This window comes from Danaus plexippus (genome assembly GCF_018135715.1).
Source record: "Danaus plexippus chromosome 9 unlocalized genomic scaffold, MEX_DaPlex mxdp_24, whole genome shotgun sequence".
Classification (NCBI taxonomy): domain Eukaryota; kingdom Metazoa; phylum Arthropoda; class Insecta; order Lepidoptera; family Nymphalidae; genus Danaus; species Danaus plexippus.
The window spans coordinates 4,309,241-4,336,693 of record NW_026869847.1 but is presented as its reverse complement, the minus strand read 5'-3'; the positions used below and the strand labels follow the sequence as shown (position 1 = coordinate 4,336,693).

Here is a 27,453-nt window from a genome sequence, read left to right as displayed (position 1 = left end):
AACAACTTTAATATTTTTTTGTATATTTATTATGATATAAGTGATTTGAATTGAAAGTATTTAACAACTTAACTATTTAAAACAGTACAGGATTGGATAAATAGTTTTATTTCAAAATGCCCATCTAATAAGGCTAGGGCTACCCTATTATTTGTTTAATTAATTTTCCTTTATCTTTGGTTTTTGAATTCTAAATATCGAGATATGTTCATAAGATAATTATATATTTATATACGTTGTAATTGACTATCACGCATATAACATTTGAGTAATAAAAAGAAATCAAAAAATTTAAGTCTATTCGATAAAACAGTAATGCAATGTATAAAAATTAATCATACACTTCACTTGTTTATTATTGCACAGTTTTACAAAAAGAAGTTCAAAAATAAAAAGAAATATATATTAACAGTGTGTTGATGGCAATGTGCAATATTCTATGTTTAAAAATTCTACTAAATAATATATTAGAACATATTTATACATTTAAAGAACCATAGACTAGAGTTTTTAAATATAAGTAGCAATTCGTTTCTGCACGAGGAATATTGTTAGAAAAATGATTAAAAAGAACAAGAGTTATAGAATATGAAATTAAAAGAAGCATTATGTACATATCGTTATTTTTAATCATCAAAATCAAAATAAATGAAACATCCACCTAAAATTTATTTTAGAGAATAGGGCGACAATTTCCCAAGGCGTCCGGTAGGAAACCAATTGGACATTGATTAGGAACGTTTATAATGTTCCTTGTTGATCCACTACCGTATGATTGTTGGGCTTTTCGAACATGTTCACTCCACTTTTTTAATAAAGCATTGAAGAGATTCGAATTCCTGAAACAAAATACTTTTATCATTCCGCAGTAAACATGTACAATTATAATCATTGATAATTTACATAGTTTCGATAAATTTGATCAAAAATATTTTATGGTTTACAAATTATAATTAACAACTTAGTACAAATCCTAAAGCTTTCTGTGTTGTAAAAATTTTAGTAATTAATGCATATTTTAAAATGTAATTTATATATTACTAATTAAATCCTTACGCCAGACTGCCGCCGTTACGCCAAACATCTCGACATTGTCCGTTAATATATTCTTGACCAGGTGGGCAATTGGGAGGTACGGTGATGACGTTGCCTAAGTCTTGATTATCCCTGCCGGTGTTAAAGACAGATTAAATTAATGTTAATTTGTTAGCTGTTAGTCATATATTTTAATAAACTGGGCTTAATAAAGAAGATGAATAGAGGACTTGAATTTTTTGTTGTTTGCGGATGATAAAATGTTATTAATAGTTTATTAGTTGACCAAGCAAACCAAAAAGTAAGATATCTTTTGTTTTTGTAACATGTGCATTATTGAATATAATTTGAATACATGTATGGTTTAAGTATTTATAGGAACACTATGAGTAAATTAAAAATATCATATTCATTGTGTGAATATTTATTTAAAATTTGTGGACATTAGTATAATCAAAAATAGATTCTCAACTGTCTTTTTGAGAAATTTGGCTAAAACATTATAGCTATTCATATTAACAAATGTCTCAAGCAGAGGTTCAGTACCTGATCAATGACAGTCCTGCAAATGTTCTATATTGGAACGAGTTTCAATTTTGATAAAGGCTTTTTACTTATGTCTTTCGTTATATTATACCAGGGCCCTAATCACTGATAAAGTACAAAAAATTGTAAAACTTTTCTTTCGAGTTTTTTTTTATTTAGTAGGATATTATATATATTATATATATACATATTACACTAATAAAAATATAAAATATTTTATATTATAATAACTAATGAACCTAAATTATGGAATTTAATTGAAATATCAGTATAACCTGAATTATGTTCTGCAATACATTTTTGGTATTTGGTATAGATTGGATACTGTACGGTATAAAGTTTTTGTTTACAAAGAAATAGCTTACCATAACATTGATGGAGGAGTCACACCACTACGCCATACGTCTCTGCACATTCCATTTATCCATTCCTGGCCAGAAGGACAATTAGGTGGCACAGTTATTATATTTCTAGACTCTCCGTAATTCGGCCGTGCAAACGAGACAGCCACGACACTTGATAGAATGAAAACTAGTAGCATTCTGTTGCGTCGTTTTTAAAACCTTTCTGAAGAGATCTTAGTGAACAATGATGTTAAAGTACAATAATTTATATCGCTACTTATCTTTAATTTATATATGAAAGATAAATCAAAGGAAACTATGAGATATGTTATCTTAGAGGACCTATAGACTATAAAATAAAATTAGTTCTTATAGGAGATATTAATAAGCAAGTGTAACGATTTCACAGACATTATTACCGAAAACATGAAGTTTTTTTTTTTTTATAATGTATTATAAAGCAGTAATTCTTTAACACTAACATACAAAATGCCGCTTGAAACTCTACTCCTCTAGAAAAATTTAAACCTGATATATTGCTACGAGTATAGTATTGTTGATTAAGGATAAAAGAGCGTCAAGAAAGTTATGGCAGCAAAATAGATGTCCTGATACTAAAAGAAAGCCAAACCATAAAATTAAAATATTAAAACGAGCCCTAGAACAGGATCGCAATGCAAGTTTCCAAGAGTATCTTGAAAGTCTTGACGCGACTGGTGCAACCGATTACTCCCTCTGGAAAGCCACGAAAAAAATTAAAAGACCGTTGACAGCATTTCCTCCTCCTCATAAATAAGGATAACGGCTGGGCTCGTAGTGACCAAGAAAAAGCAAAAACATTTGCGGAACATCTTGTTACAGTTTTCCAACCTCACAACTTTGAAGGGCCAGCAGATCATGAAAAAAAAGTAATTGACTTCATAAAAGATACAGATCAAGATAATGATGATCCTGAATTATTTTCCAAAAAGGAAGTAATTAGGGTAATACAAAAAGCAAAATCTAAGAAAACTCCTGGATATGACCTCATAACCAACAAGATCTTACAGGAATTGCCAAACTTTTATTTTATTTCATCCCCCCTCAATGGAAAGGTGCAAAAATAATTATGTTGCTTAAACCTCACAAGCACCCGGAAGACCCGCAATCGTATAGGCCTATCAGGTTATTACCTATACCTGCAAAAATATATGAATCTTTAATATCGCTTCGACTGCCACCAGTAATAGATGAGTGCAAACTGATTCCTAATCACCAGTTTGCATTCCGACATAAGCATGCCACTATTGACCAGGTCCACAGACTAATAAGAGAAATCGATAAGTGCTTGAAAAAAAAAAAATACTGCGCAAGTGCTCTCTTGGATATTTCTCAGGCCTTTGACAGGGTCTGGGACGAAGGCTTGTTATTTAAAATAAAATCCTTGCTACCAACTTATATATATATAAAATTCTAAAATCGTTCATAGAAAACAGACACTTCATTGTCCAAAACAGTGAAGCACTCTCAAGCCTATGCCCTATCAAGGCAGGTGTCCCACAGGGCAGCGTTTTGGGCCCGACTCTGTATCTCCTATATACCTCTGACTTGCCAACTTCAGAGTGTATAACAACTGGTACATTTGCTGATGATACCGCCATCCTAGCATCAAATGAAAACCCAAATGTAGCAGCGCAAATTTTACAAAGCGGCCTGGATGATATTTTCGATTGGTTAAAAAAGTGGCGAATCAAGGCAAATGAAACTAAATTGGTGAAGGTTACCTTTACTATGAGAAGAGGCATTTGCCCACCAGTCAAGTTGAATAACTTAGAAGTCCCACAAGCAGACCATTTCAGATATTTGGGTTTGCTCCTAGAAAAGCGGCTCACTTGGCAAAAACATATCTTCACAAAAAGGAAACAATTAAGTCTTCGATCTCAACTGTCCCTAAACAGCAAGCTGCTCCTCTATAAGACAATACTGAAACCAATATGGATCTAAGGTATCCAATTGTGGGGAACAGCCTCTCATTGCAACATTGAAATCGTGCAAAGATTTCAAAATAAAATGCTGAGAATAGTAACTAATGATCCTTGAATGAACAACTACATAACGACCTACATATGGCAACAGTCAAACAAAAATTTTTGCATCATACAAGAAATTATAAAGACGGATTAAAAAAACACCCTAACATTTTAGCTAGTGTCTTGATGGACGAAGAGCCAATAATGCGTAGACTGAAATGGAAGATGCCCCAGGACATACTGAAATAAAATATAATGTAAAGTAGGATGACATAAAGGTCGCCTGCCGAGCATGACATCTACGAAACTCGCCATACCCACTGTTTAATGTCCCAGAGAGCGACAGATGACGGTGAAATCTGTGACAAAAAAAAAGTTATAAAGTAGGACAAAGTGGAAGCATATGTAGCTATACCCGTATTATTTTTTGTATTGAGTTCATTCACTTGAAACTGAAGCATCTTTTTTTATTTATTATTAAAAACGTGTTAATGAAATATTATTTTAGTATAAGGTACTTGTTTGTTTTCAGAAGACCGAAAGTATAATCCAAAGAATTACATCTGTTGTTATATTGTAAACTTTTTACGTTTTAAAAATAAAAAAGAATACCTAACCGGAAGACTTAAATTGCAAAAGTTAATGAACTTTCAGAAGTACGATATTTGTCAACATGTTTAAAAAAAAACAACTTCGACTCTTAGATCGTTTTATTGGAGGGAAATGAATACTATTTATTACTCAGAGTTTCAAGAATTAAAATAACTTAATTTGGTAAATTATTAATTTTAATTAGTAATTTAACTTTCATAACAATTAAACGCCTATTCACAAATTTGGATTATATAGGTATTTATTGATCTTAAATCTTAATATTATATTTCCTATAGGTATCAAAAAATTAAATTCTACATCAAATTTTAAAAAGGTCTTCAATAGTGTTTACTAGGCCTAGGGCCACTCATTACCTACGCATTATAATAATGGTTTTAAGACTACAAGAAGTTAACATTCTTTGTTTTTCTTTTTAAGAGCCTTATAGACCAAAAATAAATAAACAGTGATCTTTCTCATTTATGTTCTATCTTATGGAACAAAGAAGATTTAAGAAAAGAATATGAAAATAAAATATAGAATTTTAAATATGCGAGGGAAGGATCACTTTTCACAAATAAAGACATGGATTTTAAGAGTTGTGACATTTTTTACTGTAAAAAAAGGAAGGCATACAACAGTTTGAATGAATATTGAACAGTCGGCACTGGGATGTAGCTGTAGCAAGGCCATCTTCAATAAGCTCAGTTATATGAGGATACCCGCAAAGTTATTAATCAAATATGACACCAATACGGCTATCTGCGGTTTTCAGTTGCCCACTAATTGATTTACGTTTGAGCAAGACTTTTCAGGAACTCATTTTACTTGCTCCAACTATTTATTTCTCGCAAGTCTGAATAGTTTTGTCATGTCGTTTTTGGAAGATTCCATACTACTGAATACTAATGCCATATATTGAATAATGAAAATAGTATCCTGCAATATTTATATTATTAAAAGACACCACCTTTTGACCATTAATAGTAGGAGTTTTTTGTGGTACCATCTGCTATGAAAATAATCGATAACAGCTAACATCAAACATGTAATCAGTAATTAGGAGATATGTTAAGAGAAAATTAAACAGCAATCAGGATATCAAAGCCCACGGTATTAAATCCCTTATTAACAGCAAATACCACTGATACTAAATATGACACGTTGTTGTTTCATACTTTCGCAAATATCATGTCATATTGATATTGATTGATTGTAGTTGCAGGTACAACGACCAGGATGGAAACGGGATTGAAAGGTATTTTAATTTTTTTATAGTAATGGGAAATTACTTAATTGGTAAGGGACTTTACACTTCAGTGGTTTTGATAAGAAATAAGTATGGATATGAGCCGGATATCTCTGGGTTGTTTTTCTTTTTACTGTAATAGAAATTAATTTTTATATCTTCTGGTGGTGAAACATTAGTGTAGGTAATTCTGTTAATTGCGTCGTTTATTTAAAAAAAATAATTTGTGACTACATATTTATACTGAATATTTTTAGGCAAATAAAGGAACTACAAAGCGGTTCATGAGCAAAACACCCTGTATTTTTATTTTAAACTTACTCTAATTATGAAGTAGGTTATTTCGATTAAGAATTATAAAATAAGTGATTAAAAGAGGTGTTATATGTTAGGTGCTTTAATTTTTCCAAATTCAAAATTCGATATCAGATATGTAATAACTCCAACATTTAATTTAGGGAATGCGTAAACAATTTCCAGGGCCTTTCTCTTGGTATCCAATTAGACTGTGGCGAGGTAAGTTTACAATGTTCTTTGGTGAATAATGTACTTTACGCCCATGTTCATCCATAACATTTTCCAATAGACCTTTAACGATGTGTGCATTCCTGAAACAAAATACTTTTATTATTGCCCAGTCGATATCCACAATTAAAACCATTGATTATTTCCATAGTTTCGATACTTTTAAATGGAAAATAGTTTATGGTTGATAAATTAGTAACAAATTAATACAAAACCTAAACTTTTGTGTGTTGTATCAATTGTAAAAATGAAATCAAATTGTGATATAATTCATATACCTATTACAAATAAAATACTTACGCCAGCTTGCCGGCTTCATGCAAAATTCGACATTTTCCATGAATATGAACATGACCATGAGGGCAGCGGGGAGGTGAGTTTATGTTGTCAATTATGTTGTCAAAGCCGGTATTTTGATTATCCCTGTCGATGTTAATTACAAATTGCCGTAATTTAAAGTAGTTGGTTATAGATTTCAGTAAACTTATAAGTTTCTGTTGCCGATGGAAGGCATAATATTATCTATTGAACTCAATTAGTTTAGGAAGCAAATCAAAAACGAAGTAATCTTTTTTTGTAATAAATGCATGATTAAATTTAATTTAAAGGTTATATCCTAAGTGAAAAACACTTGAGCAAGATATTCAAATTGAACTAGTGAGATTTGTATTGAAGATGGTATGAATCTTGGTATATCTTGTTTATATACCAGGATTTTTTTTTATCTCTTAAGAAACAAAAAAGTGTAGAATCTTACTTTACACATTTATAAATTTGATAGGATTTACTTCGGCAAGTATTTTGTATATCAATGACTACTGAATAACTTCCTGTCTAAGTTAATTATAGCATGTGTGTTATAAATTAAAGAATTAATTAGAAATTTCGGAAAGAATAATGTTTAGCAATATATTTGAGGTTTTTATAGTAGATTTGTGTGAAAAGCACGTCGGCTAGGATTCTATCAAATGAGCTCTGCATGTAAAGGTGTTGTTTACAAAGAAATAGCTTACCACAATATTGATGGAGGTGTGACACCATCAAGCCAAATGTCTTTGCATATTCCATTTATCCATTCCTTGCCGTGAGGACAATGACTTGGGACAGGTAGCCCATGTCTATCCTCCCCGTAATAAGGCCGCGCAAAAGAGATAGCCACGAGGCTTGATAGGACTAAAATTTGTATCATTGTGTCGCTTCGTTCTCGAACCTTTTTATGAAAAGACGTTAGTTAACAATAGATTTGATTAAATAAATGTTCTAAAAAGTAAATAAAGCTTTGCGTGTAAGTTTTAATATTGACTACATTTAATTGAACCTGTAATAATTTTTTTTACATACCTAGTGTATTAGACACACAAATACTTATTTTCTTTATATTAAAGCAATGAAAAAAGCGAATATTCACAAAAAAATTATGGTATTTATAAATATGTCTACAATACTTACCTATTCGTGTTTGTGTTAAAATGTTTTCACTAAGCAATTTATAGGAGACCGATGTTTGTTATCCAGTGTCATTAATTAATGTTAACATGTATTTCAAAATCCGGAAAATTATATTTCATGTAAATAAATAATAGTTAATAAAATGTTAAGGAATGAGAGTGTGAAAATAATAATTTGCAGTAAATTGTAAACAGTTTATCGAACATTTTAACGATCGTTTTCCCCGCCCGACTAATGTCACTTAAATTTTATATGAAAATGAAAAAGGTGAGGTAATTTTATGTTTTCCTCAAATATAAAGATATTTTTAAAGGATGCAACAAATTAAGAGTATGTATCTGTGAAAATAATAATATCAAGTTAGTGTTTTTATAATATTATTTTTTTTGAAATTTTTAGAAAAAATATTTCTTAGACTTGTCTTCACGTGAAGCAATTATTGTTTATCTTGTAGAAAATAAAATTATGGCGTCTCAAAATAAAGTCGTCGGGTCGTTTAAAAATTTTCCAACTTTTGATTGAAGAGCATCATAACGCTTCTCAAATGATATGAAATTGCAGCAGCCTCATAATTTTACTCGTAATGCTAACTTTTGTTAAGCTTATCGAAGGTTTTGTGGGGCTTACTGAGCCACGAGTATTGAATTATACTTAGACCACAGTCTACAGAAAAATGTGAATATGTGAGTTTAAAGAAAACTGATCCTTTACGGCTTTGGTAAGTGAAAGATAGTATCTGATTCATGAAGTGGAACTTAGTGACGCGATCTTGTTTTGGTCATGCAATGTTCTTCTTGCGGAATTTAGGGATAGCATTCTGTTATATATTATTTTGCGTCGTTTACCTTTGGATACTACATCGTTAAAGCCCCAACCTAGGTTTGAAACTACCATCGTTTTACAGCCATTAATCCTGTACAGTATTTATCGCATAAGGCTGATAGTGGCTTGTGTGAAATAAAGTGTTTGGGATGAAATGGACAATGGCGTCGGTGCAAGTCAATTTTCTGAAAGTAAATATTGGTCTGTTTGGGTATTATGCTAAAAATTATTCCAATATATCGTTATGTATTGGCATGTAGTAACAGACTTAATAATGGGACAATCGGTGACAATCCGGACAGAAGCTGGTCCAGAATTGAAGGGATCCACTTCATTATACCAATAATTGAGTTAATCAATTTAAGCTAGCACAATATTATTTTCGATTCTTCCAGTGTCATATATAGAATACAAGGCTTTAATTCACCCAGAACAATGTATCTCTATTACAGCAGCAGTATCTATCAGTATCACAGCAGAAAACGAAGAGAGGACGTAAATATTTGATGAAAGCCATAATTGCTATGAGTCCTATCTATGTATATACACGAGCTCAGCTGTAATAACCCACACAGGCCTAGAGAACTTGTAGATTTAAGGTAGATCACAGCTTCTTTATATCAACTAATGAACGACGACCTTTATATCTTATGTTCCTATAAACTGTGCTAAAGAGATACATTCGATCATTTGAGATGGTTCGATGTAGCTATTCGCAAAGCTAGATCATCTGATATTTACCATAAAAAATAGTAACTAGTTTAAAAAGAAACTGTTCAGTTTCCGTTTTGCTTCTCGCTGTTTTTAACCCACCTAGCAAATATTATACATTTTTGTACGTCTATGGTTACAACATAAATAAAAAAGTATTAGACCCTGTTTTTTTATTACGAAAACGCTGTTTGATAGATTTTTTTGTTTTTTTTTTTGCTGTTAAAGGTATATCTTATTTTATGGCGTTGAAAAACGTTATTGACTGATTTTTGTTGAATCTTCCAACATCTTTAAACATAACATGTGTTTAAATAGATTTATGTATTACACGGAGAATATCATAAATATTTATAACAGACTCACTGACTCTCATGAAATAGTCTAGATAGCTCTTCAATTTACCAATTGAGTATAAAATTCCCCACGGTAGATATAACAGTATAAAAGCATATGACATTGATCCTTTTGCCCACGTTATAGAGACGCTCACACTTGTATACGAATTTTGCTCCTTAACAAGGGCTAATGATATTTCCGTTCTAAAGATAAATTGGTCCCTACTATTGAAAATAAAATATGTGTTTATTTATTTATTATATAATAAGTTACATCAAAAAATAAAATATAAATCAGAATGTTTTCATTTAACAGTTCAGGTTAAAAATATTTTAAATATTTATTAAAAATTCTAAGCAGCACTGTTTTTTTTTTCAGTCACATTTTCTCTTTGCGGGGTTTAAATTGGGTATTTTCATATTATTACCTAGATTAAAATTTCAGAAGTAGAACAAACTCTAAAAAGCAAGTATCGATCTATTGCCACTTCTTTGACCTTCAGGCTTAAAATATTAAAGCATACCTATGAGTATAACAAGTAAGTTCTACGTTGGTACTTACTGAGTAGTTTGTATTGATTTTATAAAATTGTTAGTTTGCGCGTGTCAGATTTAAAGTGATACCTTAGTATTATTCTACACAACGGTAGCGAACGTGACTCATGACAACGTTCCAGAAACATACAGCACCAGCCAATTGTAATACGCTTTAAAGTTAAAACTAATGTAATATTAGGAAAATGTTCAAGAAAACGTTTTTCGTTCTCACAGTAGTGCTTCTTATTTTTGTGAATGATGTAATAGAAGCAAGAAAATTATCAGGTAGTCGCAGTTCTAGTTCTGGCCGAAGTTCTAGTAAAAGAACAAATCCAAAACCAATACCGACATCCTTCAGTTATCCACAATCTTCAGCACCTAAACCATCCTTGTTTGGCTGGCAAGAAAAACCTGCTCAAAAAACTCAAGTGTCGTCTCAAAAATCAAAACCATCAAATCAAGGTCATTCTTATCCATCAAGCAACACAGGATTATCTGGCAATGGGCAACCTAAACAACCTCCCACACAGGAAGGAAGCATGCAGAGAAGCAATGTGCCGTCTCAACATTCTTCACCGAATAAACAAAATGCTAATGAAGCGAGTCATACTTATCCAGCATCGAACAGTCTATCAGGTAACTCTGGAACTAATTCTGGGACTGGATATCCACAAGGAACTGGATTATCGGGTTCAAATTACCCAGCACAGCCTTCATCAAATATAAATACAGCTAATGGATATCCCGTTAACAATGTTGGACCTTATCGTAACACGCAAAATGCACCGCCACCATATTCAAGTGCAGGGAATACAAACTATCATCCCCAAGGGCCACCGCCGCCTTATACTAATGTAGGAAATAGTAATTATCATCATGCTCAACATCCGCCACCACCTTACACTAACTATGGACATAATTATGGAGGTTCTGGTGGATCTTACAGTCCTCAAGCCCCTGGATACTTTGGAAACTACGTTAACCCAGGAAAAAATTATGGAGGTGTGAGTCGATCAGGCAATGTTTTAACAGGAGTCGGAATTGCAGGAGCAGGAATAGGGACTGTTTTAACAGGTTTAGCATTGTGGAATTTAGCAAGATCAACTGGGCATCATCATCATACAGTGATTTATGACAATCGTGGTCAACCGATCGCTGTAGCTCCAGATAACAGTACAACACCAGTCGTGGATCCAATATTAAGTGATTTAGTCAACTGCACACTCACGATTAATAATGGTAATACAACAGAAGTTCTTGCAATACCCTGTTCGATTGCAACATCATTCACTCCGGATGCCAATGTTAAAGATGAGAGTCTAAATAAGGAATCAAGCGATAATACAGAATGTATTATAACTGTGGTTACAAAATCGTCTAAGGAATTTATGACATCCATACCTTGTTCGGTCCTTCTTAATACTGCAGCTGAAAATAATGTAACCGAGGCTCCTATCCTGGATACAAATACGACTATAGAAAATGGTACTTCGGTTTTATCTCCTCAAGAAACCTTAAGTGCTGACCAACCCACGGCTCTACGTCTTTCTTCTTTAGAAGATGAGAACTTCAAAGAACCTAAAACTACATTAAACTGTACTCAAGAACAAGGAGAAATTCGGGATCCCATTAATCCTTGTTTTAGCGTGAAACATAATTTAACTGTCATTCCCTTAGAAACAACTGTTACACAATAGATGTGAATTATCCATCAACCGCATCTTTTAAAACATTCCAGAAGAGTTTAGTAATTGTTTAGTAATTTTTATTATATTATCACGTTTTCAATGACGTTATGCAAATATAAACGATTTATTATTTCTCAAATATCTCCTTCCATATCATATGGTATCTAAATAAGACTATTATAATTCTTTTAAAGCATAAAACACGTCTTGCATAAAACCTATAATGTTTATAAAAATGTGTTTTAATGTGTAAAGTTTATTAATGTATAATACAAATTATCTGCTTATTATTATAATGTGACCTTTAAAAAAGTCTTTGTATCTGTCGACCTTAGTAACAATATTTTTTATCATTATAGCCGACCAAAAAAACTTTATATAAAATTGAATTACAAACATCAAGGGAGAACAGTAAAAGTACAAACATATTGTAAGAGCTTTCAATTTTTAATGTGTAAGAAAAAGGTCAATTAATTGAAGAAAAACAAGTTTATATTACGTCCATGTTTTAAAATTACGGTTGACAAAATTCTTTGCAAAAATTGAGTTAGTTATTGAGTGAAACTATTTTAACAGTTATTTTATGAAACGAATAAAATACATTTAGCCTATTCATATGTGAACAATTATATTTTATGATTTATTTGATTAACTATTAATTATAAGGAATTTTAAATGTTGTATAAAAATATTTATGAAACTTTTATATTTGTTACGAACTTATTATATATATTGTTACCACTTTAGTTTACTATTATATTAAATTACAAAAATTTATATATTACAATATTGATAAATATGTACTGATTTGAGATAAATCTGTTATTCGTGCAATTATGTTTTTAACATTAAATCAATGTTGAGTTAATAGTTAAATTTAAATTAGAAAATATAGAATGAGAAAATTCATTTTTGATTGCCAGTAGCGTACTCGATATTCTGGAGGTTGCGGGTTCGCATCCTGCTCGTGTTGATGATTTTTGTTACAAATTCTTTAAAAGATATAAAATGTTAATTGAAAGATATGATTATTGATTAGTAATAGAAATTTGTATTAATAAGTAACAATAAATAAAAGACATGAGTAGATTTTTTTCGAATACACATTTAACAGACAAAGTATAACATAAATTTTCTTTTAGTTAGTTAGGCAATACGGATAAATACGTTTGATATTTGATGACAAGGTGTAGTTGAATTTAAGTCCCAGGTTACTACAATATCAATCAATACTTCGTTTTAATATATGAAGTTGCTTAATACAGAAATAGAAAGGTGTCGAATTCAAGTGCGTAGCATCATACAGAAGTGAACTAATTTCAAACTTTAAAGAAGGCCCTCCAAGACTTATGACTTTTAAGTTTAAACTAATTTGAGGCCTCAGTTATTGTTCTAATGTATTTGTAGTGAAATTCAAATTTTTGTTGATGAACAAGAATCAGTCGATATTATCTATCATCGCTCACAGCACGTATCGAGACATCTATTTATTCGTTACTCGGTCTAAGAGAATCGAATTTATGCAAAAAATCGCAAGTGATATTATAACAAATAATATAAGGAATAGAAGACCTATTTAAAACAATAAATAAACTCTATATTTTGAACTAATTATATCATATGTTATAATAATTACTTTAAATAATTTTGTTACGGGACTTAAATTATACTACTATAAATGTTCTACTTTCTAATTCAGACATACATAAATTATTAAAAGGAAGTTGTTATAAAAATCTAAAACAGTCTAAAATTTCATAAATTATTCGAAAAATATTTTAAGACAATCGATTATTGTACGACCTTCATAGTATCTGTACTTTCGCACATTTAACAACAGGAATCGAGTTCGGCACATCATTATTATTTATCAATTAGACTTGAAAGTTAAAACTGAAAGTACATTGTAAACATACATAAAAAATTATAACTATAAAACTATTTATATTGTTATAACAATAACTAAGTACTGTTTAAATTTGTAGGATTCTCTTTGCTGTTTGTGTTTTTTAATTCAATTACTCCGAAAGTAAATATTTTATACATTGAAGATATATTGGTTAAACAAATTAATAAACCCTTATATATTAATTGATGAAACAATGTCCGATCCAACAATTCAAACATTTTGCTGTCATCATACAGAAAATAAGGAAGACTTGGCAATTAAAATTATGAGTGAATTTAATACAGAATCATATAATTCAGTATGTTTAGTGTCCTCAACTATTGGAATACTAGGTTCTATATATCAGGTAAGATAAACTTATTTTATCTGATTTGATAAACAACATGCCTATACATTCAAATTATTTTTAAAATCTAGATTTTCCCAAGGCCTCTGCGAAAAAATCAAACCAGACCACTTAACTGTTCTTCAGTACGAGGAAGAAGAATTATAATTTGGTTGGCAATTGCAGATTTATTAGCTGCTCTTGGTGATTAAACTGTAAAATATATGAAAGTATCTTTTTTGACATGTTTTTATTTTTGTAATGTGATTCAATTTCAGGTGTACTTGTAAGGTCTTCACTGTGGTTGCAATACAAAAATATTATGCCCATGCCTAATGATGATGTGAGTGTATTATTTTGCAGCATCATTTCTGTAAGTTTTTTATGCATTAAGATAAATATGTGTGTTTAAAATCTAATAACATATAAGCAAGAGTATCTCTGTAAAAGTACTGTTTGAATAAATTGCTAACTCAATCAACATGTTGGACCATTTTGTGAATGTTTTTGATACTTATTTTTAACCATTTATAAAACTTGTGTTTTAATATCTGAATGCCTTGATATTTTTAGGCTTGGACTCAATATTTTTACACTGCTACCTGGTTTTGGACCTTGTTTTATGCAATAGACACATGGCGATCAATCAGAGGATATGATTCTCAGTCAGCACTTTATCACTCTTTGGCATGGGGGCTACCAGCTGCAACCACCAGTATAGGGCTATCTATTCTGTATTTACCAAATGCAAAGTGAGTTCAAAATAATACAAAAAAAAAAACTAAAACATATTTACTAGCTCCACGGAGAATTATATGAATCTAAATAATGAAGAAATTTAATTTTTGATATCATTTTTAGATGTCACCATATAACATCTGTTTCATCAGCTCTACTTAAAATTTTACCCAATTATTGTGCTACATACTTGCCCATAGCCATAGTAATGGTAGCAAATCCTATTATTTATATTATGGCTAGCAGGAAGATTGAAATGACAGTAGCTCTACCTTTGGCTCAGGTAATCATATAATTGTCACTATGAAATTTACACACTCAGGTTTTCTTACAAATAATATATTAAAAATCTAGTCATACTTAAATGAACAACTTAAACAATATTTACTTCTTCTCTCAAAACTAGCCAATGAACAAATATATATATATGTATTTAAAATTTTAGTTGTTGACAATATGATTAACATACAGTATTTTTTAGAGAAGATTTTGTCAACAAAGTTATTTAATTATATTATTTTATTGTATATAATATATCAGATTCAGGAAATTTTAATCAATATTACATACATTTTCAGTTTACAAGCAAAGAAAGGCATGTGGTTGATACATTAAGGTTAAAGTTTTTTCTAATAAATGCTGTTTTTTACATCTGTTGGTTACCAAATCTTATTAATGGGATATTAGTGTGGACCATGTGGTTCAATATGCCTGTTACATTTATCATTGTTATATGGTATATTATGGTGGGTATTATTTTTAAATATCTAATTACTATTCCTCTAACATATATCTGTTTATATATGTATATTTTTTGTAGGCCCTCTTGAATCCTATGCAAGCTTTGTTGAATGCATTGGTGTATCGAAAGTGGAATACCAATGAAAGACGTTCTAAGCCATCTGTGCCAAGTTTCCAAAAATTTTTCCAAAGCAACGATGAACAATCTCCTCTCCTAGGTTCAGAGCCTCCACGTTTGCCACTCTCTCCTATTCCAGCAATTAATAATTATGCTACCTTGTAATGTGTGTTTTGTGTGATGTGATGTGATGTGATACTACTATTATTTTATAACATATTTTATACAATTTATGTAAAAACTTTTTGTTATATTACTAAGTAAAACATTTTTACTGATTTTATTTTATATTTTTCTCTTTAATCCCTATATTTTTATGAGAACTCTAAAAATTAATACAAATGAGAAACTTGATTTGGTTTAATTATTTTAATGGTATAATGCTTAGAGTACTTTACATTCAACAATGATTATTTACAAAATATTATTTTTTATATATTAATATTATCACATAACTAAATATTATCATTGTCATTTTCTGGTGGTGACATAGTTAGATCAGTTACATCTTTCACAATCATGTGTGCTATCTGCCAAGCCATTTCCTCTTCTACCTTAGAGGAGGTTGTTGGTGTGAATTTGCTTACCATTTTCTTTAGAACCGATTTACATTTTTTGTCTGGGTCAGGTTCAAATTTTGATTCAAATCTTCCTAAACTATTAATCCTTCCGAGGCTTAGGCCATCATATTTCTTTCTTTGCCATAAAGAGTCAGCATTGTAAAGTTGGTTAGAATCTATAGTCATATCAGGTACAGAGTGGTTTCGTTTCTTCCTAAATTTTTGGTCACCCATTGCTAAAAGTGTATTTTGTGTACTTATACTAAATTCACTGCTACAATCTGAATATGATTTATAATTTGCAGACCACATTTGGTTAACAGATTTCATCATTTCTGATAGGTAAGTGTAATATAATTCAGAACTCAAAAACGTTTTAACATATCTACTAAGAGTTTTGTAAATAATTTTATATGGATAATCAAAACAGCTTGCTATAGGACCAAGTTCACTGCAGATGTCACTTTCAACTTTTAATCGAACATCACTTGAAAATCCAAGTGGACTCGTAGCTTGCAGTGAGAAATATTTATCATATAAAACAATAGCATCACCTTGTGCCTGTTCAAGGCTAGGATTGTTGTTTATTAAGTTATCCCTAAAATTAGTCACTGATATTAAAAATTCTAGTAATTTACTGCAATTTTCTTGTTCTAAATATTCAGTATAATAGAATAGAATTGTTTCATTGTATAAAATATCTTTTAAGCACAAGCAACCACTTGTCAAAATATCTATTTGTGACTTAATGTAAAGTGGGCTGTCTTGAAATCCACTGAAAAAATCTTTTTCAATTGTATAATATAATGCATCCTGTACTGCCTTGAAACAGTCTTCTTCTATTTGACCCTCTGGTTTACATATATTTGATATTACTAATTTTCTTACAGAATCTGACAGTTCTAATTTATTTGGAGCTTCTAAAGCAACATATTTTTTAAATATACTAATTGCTTTCTCAGTAATATCGACATTTTTATCACTTATAAAATTACAATTGTCTTGATTCTTAAAATCAACAGGGGAACTTGAAGAACATTCACTTTTAGTTTTTCTCAAATTAGGAATGCTTGATCTCCAATTAGATATTTGTGATGTAAAACTTTCAGAATTTTTCTCAAAATCAATTTCATGAGAATGGTTATCTAAACTTCTTGTGTGAATTAATTTAGCCCGGAACTCATCATTGTTTTCTTTAGAATTGTAAAAACAGACCTTAAAATTTTCCAATTCAAACCAGCATTTTATGTGGCATTGCTGATTAATACCTTCCATGTATGTTATAAAGTGTTTAATTGCTACTTTTCCATACAGGATGTCATTCAAACTGATACACAATGATGATTTTTTTTCAAACACATTATCTGAAATAAAACTAATAAATTAGATCCGAACGTATTATCCACTATTTTGAAAAATAAATGTATGTGTGATTTATTTACCATCTATGTCTATGTTTTGCTCAGTGTTTAACAATTCTGATTGGACATTTTGAATCGGCTCTGGTGGTCGTACAGGGCATCCTGTTTTACCTTTAGCTAAAGAAAAATGAGTTTTCATGAAAAGTTACAAGAAATGATATAAATAAAATTACTTACCAGCACTTTTCCAAAATTTTATCATGTTCTTACATCGGAGCTATGAAATAATACTTGTTTCATAAAAAATCACGTTTTTATCAATGTTTAGTAGGTAACAACTTAATATTTCAACGAAAGAACATTCTTACAAAACCGTCACAAATATTTTGTAAATAAAGTGTAACAACATACCTACGTTTCACTCATTGACAGCTGTCAGAGAGACATTTATGTCAGAGAAATTAAAGGATTTTAAAAATTTGCATAAGTTTATCAAACAAAAATTTCATTTTACAAATATACTATTACTAATTACTTACAAATATATTTCAAAATTTTTATATTAAATTGACAGTTTAAGAAATATACGAAGTACATAACACTACATTGATTCTGCATGTATTATTATGAAATTTTATATTTATATGTATATCTCATTTCTTATACTTAACACAAAAGTAAAAATTGGAATAATTAAATTAAAAATATAACAATTCTCTTCATATTCTTTTAATTATTACCAAATGTACAAGCAAAAAAGGTTCAGAAGTAGCTGAAATAGAATTAATATTTTTCGGATTTACTACGTGTTTATAATATCGTTTATAACACTACTATCGTTTATTATATTGTTAGGCGGTCAATGCATTTCTACGGTTACAGAAAATGCACCATTTATTTTTCTCGGTCGGAAGATTGATAATATAGGTCGTACTCCATCTTTAGAAGGTATAGTAGATAGCTTTTTAAACGATCTCAACAAGGTAGATAGCCAACAGATCAGTAACGTTAAAAAAGCTTGGATCTACGATAATTATCTAACTTCACGTTTAAATTGGCCTTTCCTCGTTTATGATTTTAATAAAACCCTTTTGTCAAAGTTACATGCAGGCGTCATAAAGATGTTGAAGTTGTGGCTCGGGCTCGCGCTAACGGCTGATTCATCGGCTTTATTTAGGGATCGCAATAGTTTTGGGATAATCTAAAAAGGCCATCGGAGCTCTATAAACACCTGAGAGTTTCCAAGAGATACATCCTGGGGAAATCCCAGAATGACGTTGTTACATCGCTCCCAAAAGACAAAGATGCCCCAGAGCTAGAGTCAAGGCTTCAATTTCACAAGCAGTTTATGATAGGAGAGCAAAGTAACAGAGTAGGGTTAGGATCGAGTAAGAAGGTCCAAGATAAGGATATATTAAAGTCTTTTATTCGGCAAGACGAGAATGATAAATATAAGATCCTTTCAATAAGTTTAGAAATGTAGAACGAGTGGTTAGACATAGGAGATTTTTGCATCCCATTAGCACTAAAATGGCGCACCTTAATCCATGATTGGTCGCTAGCATTGCTAAAATTCATCTCAATGCGTTCCAGATGACTCTCCCAGATCAGGGTAATTTAGTAAGATGGGGTAAAGGTACCGAAAAGACTTGCTATATCTGTGGGAAGGCAGTTGGAACTGCTAGGCATTTGTTGGTGGGATGTAGGGTAGTCCTCGATAGCGGTCAATACTCGCGTCGTCACGATAGGTATCTGGAAATCATACGTGAAGCGGTTAGTCTTTCGGTAGCCAGACCGCAAAAGGAAATAACCACAAACGAGCGATCAGCGAGCGTTTTATGAGAGAGGGCACTAGGGCTATAAAAACAAATGTCAAGCCTTACTCCATCCTTAAAGCGGCTACGGATTGGACTATAATGATGGATACGTGTGAAAAACAATACAAAATCCCCGAGGATATTTGTGCGTCGGCCTCCAGACCAGACATATTTATGTATTCGCGAATTTTAAAGCGCGTTGTGATGACAGAGCTTACGGTTCCTTGGGAAACCAACATCCCCAAAGACAATACCATCAGGGTCAACAAATATTACGAGCTCACAAACGAACTCACTCGAAATAGGTTCGTCGTGGATTTATACGCGGTAGAAGTGGGAGCGAGAGGTATAACGGCAAAATCTCTCTACAACCTACTAAAAGACTTGGGCCTGTCCAGAACTCACATCAATTCGTTCTTGGAACGTACTTCGAAGGCAGCCCTAGTAGGTTCTTTTCAGATATGGTTAGGTAGGGAGAGGAGCTTGGACGGTGTAGGTGAGCGTTTAACGCGCGTTAGTTAGGGGCCCATCCTACACCTGGGTCGCAAGTCCCAGGCACTGTTGAAGCTCATCTCCCTGCAACGCGATGGACCCGGCACCCGCACTGTGAATCCATTGACTGCTAAGAGGTTTCCTCTCGTCTTTTTTATCAACATACTCCCGATTTTCGGTTACTTTGCATCAACCGTGATCACGGGCAGACGAGACATCTCGTGAGAAATAATTATAAACGCGTAGTTAATCCGAAAAATATTAGTTTTATCTCAATGAATATTCGCGAAAATTTAATCTTAGATCTCATTAAGTGAACACATCTCGTCGAACACAAGAGAACTGCTTACCTTTTAAAGAGCAGATTTCTAAAACTTTAATAAATATTACTTTGTGCGAAACTGAGTCTAATAGTTAAGTTTCTTTTATTAATATGGCCGGAAAGTGGAGCTACAGAATAATAGGAAAAAGTTAATAAGTTACCAAACATTGATAACTATTTGAGATGACAATCTTGCCTATTACTTGGTAAGCAAGTAGTTTGCTTTTAGCGATAATCTCGGTCAAAATAAGTTAATACTTTTCTATACTGGACACTGGATAGCTTGCGTATAATCATACAAGCAAAGAGGAAGTATCTTTTTTAATGTTCCATAACCAAATGGCAAAAAACGAATTTCTTATAGATTCGTCATGTCTGTCTGTCCGTCCTTCCGTCCGTATGTCACAGCCATTTATTTCCGAAACTGTTGTGCCTACATAGTTGAAACTTTGTAGGTTGATGTATTCTGGTAACCGCTATTCGAATTTTGAATAAAAATTAATAAATTTATAAATTAAAGGGGGACCCTCCATAAATGGAACTAATTCAAAATAAATGTTCTTTCAGCTAACCTATACGTGGTGTCTATGGATAGGGCTTTAAAAAAGACATGAAGGTTCCTAAAACCATTTTTTGTCAAAATCAATTTTTTGAAAGAAAGACGCTTCCAAAGTGGAAAAATGAGTGTCCCCCTCCCCTATAACTTTTAAAATAAGAGAGTGAGAAATCTAAAATAAATATATGCTGTAGATTTCAATAGAAACTTTCAACGAAAATTGGTTTGAACGAGATATCATTATTAGTTTTTAAGAAATATTACATTTTTTGATTTTAAGATAAGTTAATGTTTTTCCAGTGATTTTGCTACTGCACTGATGAATAGATATTAATATATTTTTTATTTTTTGGCTATTTACCTGTCTCTCGGGATTAGTCACAAGTAATGTGATATGGCTAAACTAATTTTAATAGGATTTACATAAAATGGTGGTACAGTTTGCAGGATTATAATGATAATAGACAATATATATTAAGTGACCACAAATACCCTCAAAATCAATGAAAACTACCAAAAATAAAATTTTCTTTTTACTAATGATGTACTTATTTTATACACGACAAAGCCTTTAAAATCAAAACATATTAGTAATTAAGAAAAAAAACATTCACAGAGTTTGTAACTGCAATTATTTTGTATTCAAATAATTTTATATTATAAAAGCTACTCGTCGGTGAAAAATGCGAGTTTAATTTTTCTGTTAAACATGATGACTGTCTTTAATTAAATGAATCATTTAATTACCTAATCATCATTGTACCATCTATTAAGAAAAAGAAGGTTCTGTACACTAACAAAGTTTTTATTTTTTGCGTTCTTTACGCAATCGGACGCAGTGCTCAAGCAAAGGCTATCGACCTTCTCTCGGTTACTTGAAATAACTGTTATGTTGATGGAAATAACTTTAAGCTTTAAGCACGTAGGGTAACCGGCGATACTGATTAGCTTGTTAGTTGCGCTTCTGCACGGGATCTGTTCGGTACCCATCTATTTAAATAATAATAATAAAAAAGCATAAAATGTTTATCATTATTTGTCTTTTAAGTCCTCTATTTTCAGTTTATGTTAATTCCGCTCATATTGATCAGAGTCAAACTGGTGATTATAACTTCCAAGTTGACGTGAAGGATGTGCAAATATTCGCTCTGATGAATGGTGAGAGTGAGGAAGACTATATGGTGAGCAATGAAATCAATGCTCTTTAATTGTTGTTGATTATATAGTATTCTCTTCATAAAATAAACAGTTTTCATTTCCAAAATAATTAAATTTTTATTAATTGGTTTATCATGTTCGAGATGTGTGTTTTTATAGATAATTTTATATTCCGTTATGTGTAGACACATAAAATCAAGTATTTTATATCTAGCTTTAAGAAACATAAAAATTGAAACCGGTTTGTTCCTTTCTTCGAATATGGACTTAAAGATTATTGACAAAACTGAACTAAATGTAATGTACATAACGTATTTTTAAAGTTTAATTTACATGATATATTAATGAAAATAATGTTTCTTAACGGATATCTTTAGGTGATGTGATAATTTAGTAACAAAAAAAATATATACCATAGAAATATTTTTCACTGATTTCTTAAATATTAAAGCATTGATATCTTTAGGTAACATATAAGTAATAAATGAATTTCCATCACGATGTGGTTCACATTTAAACAGTCAAGACAATAACAATAATATATAATAATTATTACCTACATATGTTGGATTTAGTTCGGAACTTTTGTTCGAGTTCCTAAATAACAATTTCTGTACTGATAAATATCCGTTATATTTTTTTTTTTCAGGAATATGACTACGCTTATGACTATTCACAACTAACAATAAAACCTCAAAACCGTACAACACCAAGACCGTTAAATATTACTGTTATTTCGACAGAGTTAAATAATTTAAAAGATAATTTGACAACTGTGACGCCGGTCCAGGGACAGACAATTGGACTTTTTACTAGCGAAACTACAAGTTCGGATTTTATTTCCACCACAACAAATTACTTTGTGGATGATAATACGACTGAAAAAACTGCTGAGATTGCTTCTACTAAAAAAGTGGTGACCACAACTCCGAGAACTACAATTAAATGTAAAAAAGGTTTCTTTTTGAATAAAAAAGGAGAATGTCAACTTCAATTAAATAATACCGGGAACGCGTAAGTATACATTTTGTTCAGAGGGTAACGTTGTCTATTCACTTAATAAAATATAAATTTACTTTTTGATCAATAAAGCTCAAAAACATTAATTTAATACTATCTATTTTAATTCGAGTTTAAGTAGAGATCTTACTTTGAATTTCAACACATATTTATGTGATTATTAATATTGTTTTTTTATTATATTATAACTTAAACAATTTTTAGACTAAGACTAACAGATTTCCATACCATACATATAAGAAATATATTTTTTCAGATTGTTGAAACTTGTCAAACTGTCACAGAGAATGAAACTGAGAAGAGAAAACAAGAGCAATGAAAACTCATAATAACATCATAAAATTATATTATAAAGGAAAAAAAAACAAGACTGCTTTGAATTAAATATCCTCTGTCAATACATAAATAAATAAAATTGATATCAATAAAGTTTGTTTATTTAATGTTAAAGCAAAACAAATTCTAATATTTTTAAACATTTATTTCCATATGTGCATATGCAGTTAATAGTGCTTATAAAATATTTAATGTTTATTAATTTATACTCTATGTGGGACGGGCACTAGTGTTTTATTTCGTTTTGTACTATTTGGCTTGAGCTTTAGTTTAGGAAAAATGTAAAATAATATTTTGTTATAATTTATTAAATTTACAAAATAACAAAGCAACACTTTAAGAATGAATAAACAGTAGTTCTTTTAAAATTACAGTCAATGTAAATGTTAAAGTTTACAGAGACAAAATAGTAAAGGAATAAAAGCACCTATAGTTATAAACACTGGTATTAAAACTGAACTATCATCCATGAAATATGGATCTGGTTGTTTGGGACCGCTAGCCCTTCGGGTTTTGGTATTCTTTTCTTCCACTTCTTCTCGGGGCTCTTCACTCTCTGATTCCGGCCAGACTATTGGAGGTAGTTTAGGTACTTCATCTATTGTTCCTCTCATCACATATAATGCATTAATTTTAGGGTTGTCTCTATAACCTTTGATAAATTCCACTTTAATTTTTCCACCCCTTATATCGGACTCTTCATCATTATAATATAGTTTACCATTTCTTATAAAATAGGGTATGTATTCATCATGTGCAACTCCACGACCAACTTTGTCAAAAATATCCAAGTCAGCTACTATTGTATGATCACCATTCAAAACCACATCAAAAACTTTCATGTTAGGAGCATTAAAGTAGACTTCACTAAATTTGAGCACAAGAACATAATCACCATCTTTATTCGCTGGTATATCGTAACCAAAAGTACTATGGTGGTACCTTTCGGTTTGGTATAATATTTCATCTTTGGAGTTAACCCTTCCTATCATAACAAGTTGCTTTCCATAATCAGAAGCAGTTCCCACTCTGCCTTGTAATGGATCTTTTTCATAATGAATACCATAAATATCAGTATGCGATGGACCACCGGCATTTATAGCGTAAATAATTTCTCCCAGGCCTGTAGCACTATCTAATAAATGCAAGCATAACAGGAATGTAACTATAAACACACGAGACATTTCCTCTTAATTGTCAGCTCTTATAACTATTAAAATTGACTGAATGTATCAGTTACTACAAAAGTCCAGATTTTAATACATTTTTGTTAATTCTTTTGAATTCGCAAAAATGTAAATAACCGGCAAGCCATAACCACTCAACTCACCATTGGTATTGAATATTCTAATTTTTAACTATCACATCAACCACAGTCCACATCACTTCGTCCACAGATTCAAAACAAGAAATAGTACAGAGTGTGTAAGGAGAAAATATAGAACATAGAAATATACTTATATTAAAAAATTATAAAGTAATGTATAAACATATTTCATGGTTATTTTCGAATAAATGTTGTAAAAACTTGTAAAATAAAACCCTTCTTAAGTATTTTTTTTTAAACTAGATGGCAGTGCAACTAGTGATAATGTAGAAAATAAATATTTGTTTTTGATCCAAAGGTTTGAACTAAATGTTATTATAATGATAATAATATAACATTATGGAATAATAATTGTTAATTTATTTAATTCATATTTAAAAATGTATACCATTGAGTATTGCTCTAAGAAAAATTTTAATCGGGTGTTGAAGATTTTACTTAAATCTCATAGAAACACTGGAAAAACAAAGTTTAAAAATAAATATATTTGAGAGTCAAATTTGTGTGCAAAGCTCCACTAAAAGATTTTTTTAAAGAAATTCTAGAAATAGAAATCCTGCTATTATTACTTCTTTAAAAGAATACATTCGATATTATAAGTGGTAATTTCCTATCATTCTTAAAGGAATTAATTTTACAACTTTCAGTTTTTCCCAACCAATCAAAAGTTCAATTATTATATCTTTGCCGTAGGAAAATATTTGAAATTAATATTTGTAATTTATACATATTGGCTTTCAAGTGCCGTCTTTGATTTTTAAATACTTTTCACCTTCCACTCATTTTGATAGACTGTTTTGTTATAAAAAATAATTTCTTATTTAAAATATTATTCGTGATTTCTTATTGTTTTGTTTGTTAGATTATATGGATTAGTGCTTCAGAAATTAATTATTAATTTTATTAGTGCCAAAAATATTATTAGTACCAACTATAAAAACTCTAAGTTGGTAACTTTACAGTGTAACTTTACTTTACAGTTGTCAAGGTCATCTTTTTTATTAGATTTAAATATCATAAAGTTTTCATTAATAACCTTTTGTTGTAATAGCCGGTAAAAGAATACATTATTTATTAAACTATGACGTTATAAATGTAGACTACACTTTATACTGGTGTATTGGTGGCATCTTCCTAAAACCAATTATTTTAAAATTAGCTTAACCGTCATTTCTATATGAATTTTTATTACTTCTTAAGGAAGCACTAAAACTCACATGAAAGAAGAAAGGGGCTCTTTCAGCTTCACTATCCAGTATAGAAGAGCCATTGTAAAAATAATTATTATTTGGATGCGGTCTAGCAGAGCGAAAACTTTTTTGCGAATTCTTTACCGTTAAATATTAGCATTTTACTCTCATAATTCTTGACTAATACTTGAATTCTTGAATTAAATAAAAACAAAATTAATATTTTTCGTCATAATTATATTATATAAAGATATATTAACGATAGGTACCTACTGGTGTATATAGATTCAAAAATTACACAGAAAAAATATTCACGACTTACAGTCTTGAATATTTTTTTGTTTATCAAAAATTATTGAATAATTCATTTATCGTTCATCATAATCAAAAGTCATTCAACTAATAATAATGTTTTTTTTTTGTAATTCAAACATCTTATTAACGTTTTATATATTCAAATTACAAAGGACAAATTAAATATACATAAATAAACATAACATTAAAAATGTACAAGTAATTTTAAAATTGTCACAAACAGTTGTGGAACTAGTTGTTATGGTTGAATGTTTTATATAATGACATTAATTTCATACTCAATATAAGGTGAGTGCCTCTCATCAACCATCGTGAATGAGATTCTTGAAATGATGCGCGTAATTTGCGGATTGCGGCGAATCCATTCCAGTTTTCCTATTATGTGGATAGTTTTGACTTTCCAACAGCTTTTCATTATTTCATTATGTACTTGCTCTTTTAGCCTAACATATATATAGCCTATTATAAAAAAGGAGTATAATTCGAAGGATTTTTAAATGAGATAATACTTCTATAGTGAACAGTTATACCTTTAATGAAATTTTTCTTAGAGGGACAAATGATTTTTGATGTTTGTGAAAACTTGCATAACTCAAGGCTTACGCTAGAATTCGCTGATGAACTGGTTTCAAAATAAAAATTCTCCTTCAAAAATGGCTAAGATGTCCGAAATGTACCAAAGTACATATTTAAATAAAAAACAATCTAAAATCAAATCAATATATTTCCGATTTGATCCAAATAAACATTATTAAATAAAAAAATTGCAGCTAAGACGCTTCAATTTCTAATAGTAGCATATAGTTAGGCTACTTAGATTACTCAAGAAAATGTCGTGAGTCGTCTCAAAAATTGAAATAACGATTTTGATTTAGTTGATAAGTGTAAGGCCAAAAATATACAAGGATGTAGAATTGGAGAAATTTATGGGGATATTGGAGAAATTTCTTTAACAGAAAACAAGTTACTTAGCAATTAGTCTCATATTGCATGAAATCTTTTCGAAAGATTGCAAAACAAATAAATTTTGTTTCTATATGAATTAAATCCGAAGGATCTTAAACGGCGATTATGCATAAGCAAAACGCTGCTAGCTGGGCACAAAAGAGATTTTTACTTTAAGTGGATACGTTATAATAATTTATGAGGAAGAGAGCCAAATTTACTACTTTTATTTTTGGATATTGAGAGGTACTTAATGCAAAAGACGCAGTTACTGTAGGTTTCTATAGAAAATAATTGATAAGATCGGACCGAACTGAGAAGTAAAAACGGCCTCAATATTGTAAAAATTTTTCAGATATGGCAAAATTATACTTCT

General features: G+C 30.6%; 6 protein-coding genes across 8 annotated transcripts; 3 read left to right on the top strand and 3 right to left on the bottom strand.

Moving 5' to 3' along the window:
- Positions 1-606: 606 nt before the first annotated feature.
- On the bottom strand, positions 607-7,536 carry LOC116767295 (uncharacterized). The gene is made up of 6 exons (XM_061527353.1): positions 7,316-7,536; positions 6,603-6,725; positions 6,238-6,385; positions 1,947-2,137; positions 1,057-1,167; positions 607-839 (listed from the first exon to the last, which is right to left on the bottom strand). The coding sequence occupies exons 1-6, from the start codon at positions 7,489-7,491 to the stop codon at positions 674-676; spliced, it is 915 nt and encodes a 304-aa protein (XP_061383337.1). The 5' UTR covers positions 7,492-7,536; the 3' UTR covers positions 607-673.
- Positions 7,537-10,245: 2,709 nt separating this feature from the next.
- LOC116767418 (uncharacterized protein DDB_G0275275-like) lies at positions 10,246-12,939 on the top strand. Its single transcript, XM_032657729.2, has one exon. It carries the CDS (start codon positions 10,363-10,365, stop codon positions 11,854-11,856), a length of 1,494 nt encoding a protein of 497 aa, XP_032513620.2. The 5' UTR covers positions 10,246-10,362; the 3' UTR covers positions 11,857-12,939.
- Positions 12,940-13,080: 141 nt separating this feature from the next.
- LOC116767691 (G-protein coupled receptor 143-like) lies at positions 13,081-15,961 on the top strand. 3 transcript variants are annotated; one of them, XM_061527248.1, is made up of 7 exons: positions 13,081-14,102; positions 14,174-14,285; positions 14,360-14,424; positions 14,655-14,833; positions 14,943-15,102; positions 15,398-15,565; positions 15,640-15,961. In XM_061527248.1, the coding sequence occupies exons 1-7, from the start codon at positions 13,950-13,952 to the stop codon at positions 15,841-15,843; spliced, it is 1,041 nt and encodes a 346-aa protein (XP_061383232.1). In that variant the 5' UTR covers positions 13,081-13,949; the 3' UTR covers positions 15,844-15,961. The 3 variants fall into 3 exon arrangements, with proteins under 3 accessions (XP_061383232.1, XP_032514027.1, XP_061383233.1); XM_032658136.2 differs by having other exon boundaries at positions 14,360-14,454; XM_061527249.1 differs by lacking the exon at positions 14,174-14,285.
- Positions 15,962-16,032: 71 nt separating this feature from the next.
- On the bottom strand, positions 16,033-18,016 carry LOC116767652 (A-kinase anchor protein 10, mitochondrial). The gene is made up of 3 exons (XM_032658076.2): positions 17,837-18,016; positions 17,681-17,776; positions 16,033-17,602 (listed from the first exon to the last, which is right to left on the bottom strand). Exons 1-3 carry the CDS (start codon positions 17,859-17,861, stop codon positions 16,134-16,136), a joined length of 1,590 nt encoding a protein of 529 aa, XP_032513967.2. The 5' UTR covers positions 17,862-18,016; the 3' UTR covers positions 16,033-16,133.
- Positions 18,017-21,708: 3,692 nt separating this feature from the next.
- LOC116767490 (uncharacterized) lies at positions 21,709-23,412 on the top strand. Its single transcript, XM_061527281.1, has 3 exons — positions 21,709-21,967; positions 22,594-22,958; positions 23,221-23,412. The coding sequence occupies exons 1-3, from the start codon at positions 21,809-21,811 to the stop codon at positions 23,291-23,293; spliced, it is 597 nt and encodes a 198-aa protein (XP_061383265.1). The 5' UTR covers positions 21,709-21,808; the 3' UTR covers positions 23,294-23,412.
- An 18-nt stretch (positions 23,413-23,430) lies between these two features.
- On the bottom strand, positions 23,431-24,696 carry LOC116767657 (malectin-A). The gene has a single exon (XM_032658080.2). The coding sequence runs from the start codon at positions 24,482-24,484 to the stop codon at positions 23,687-23,689; it is 798 nt and encodes a 265-aa protein (XP_032513971.1). The 5' UTR covers positions 24,485-24,696; the 3' UTR covers positions 23,431-23,686.
- Between the last annotated feature and the right edge of the window lie 2,757 nt (positions 24,697-27,453).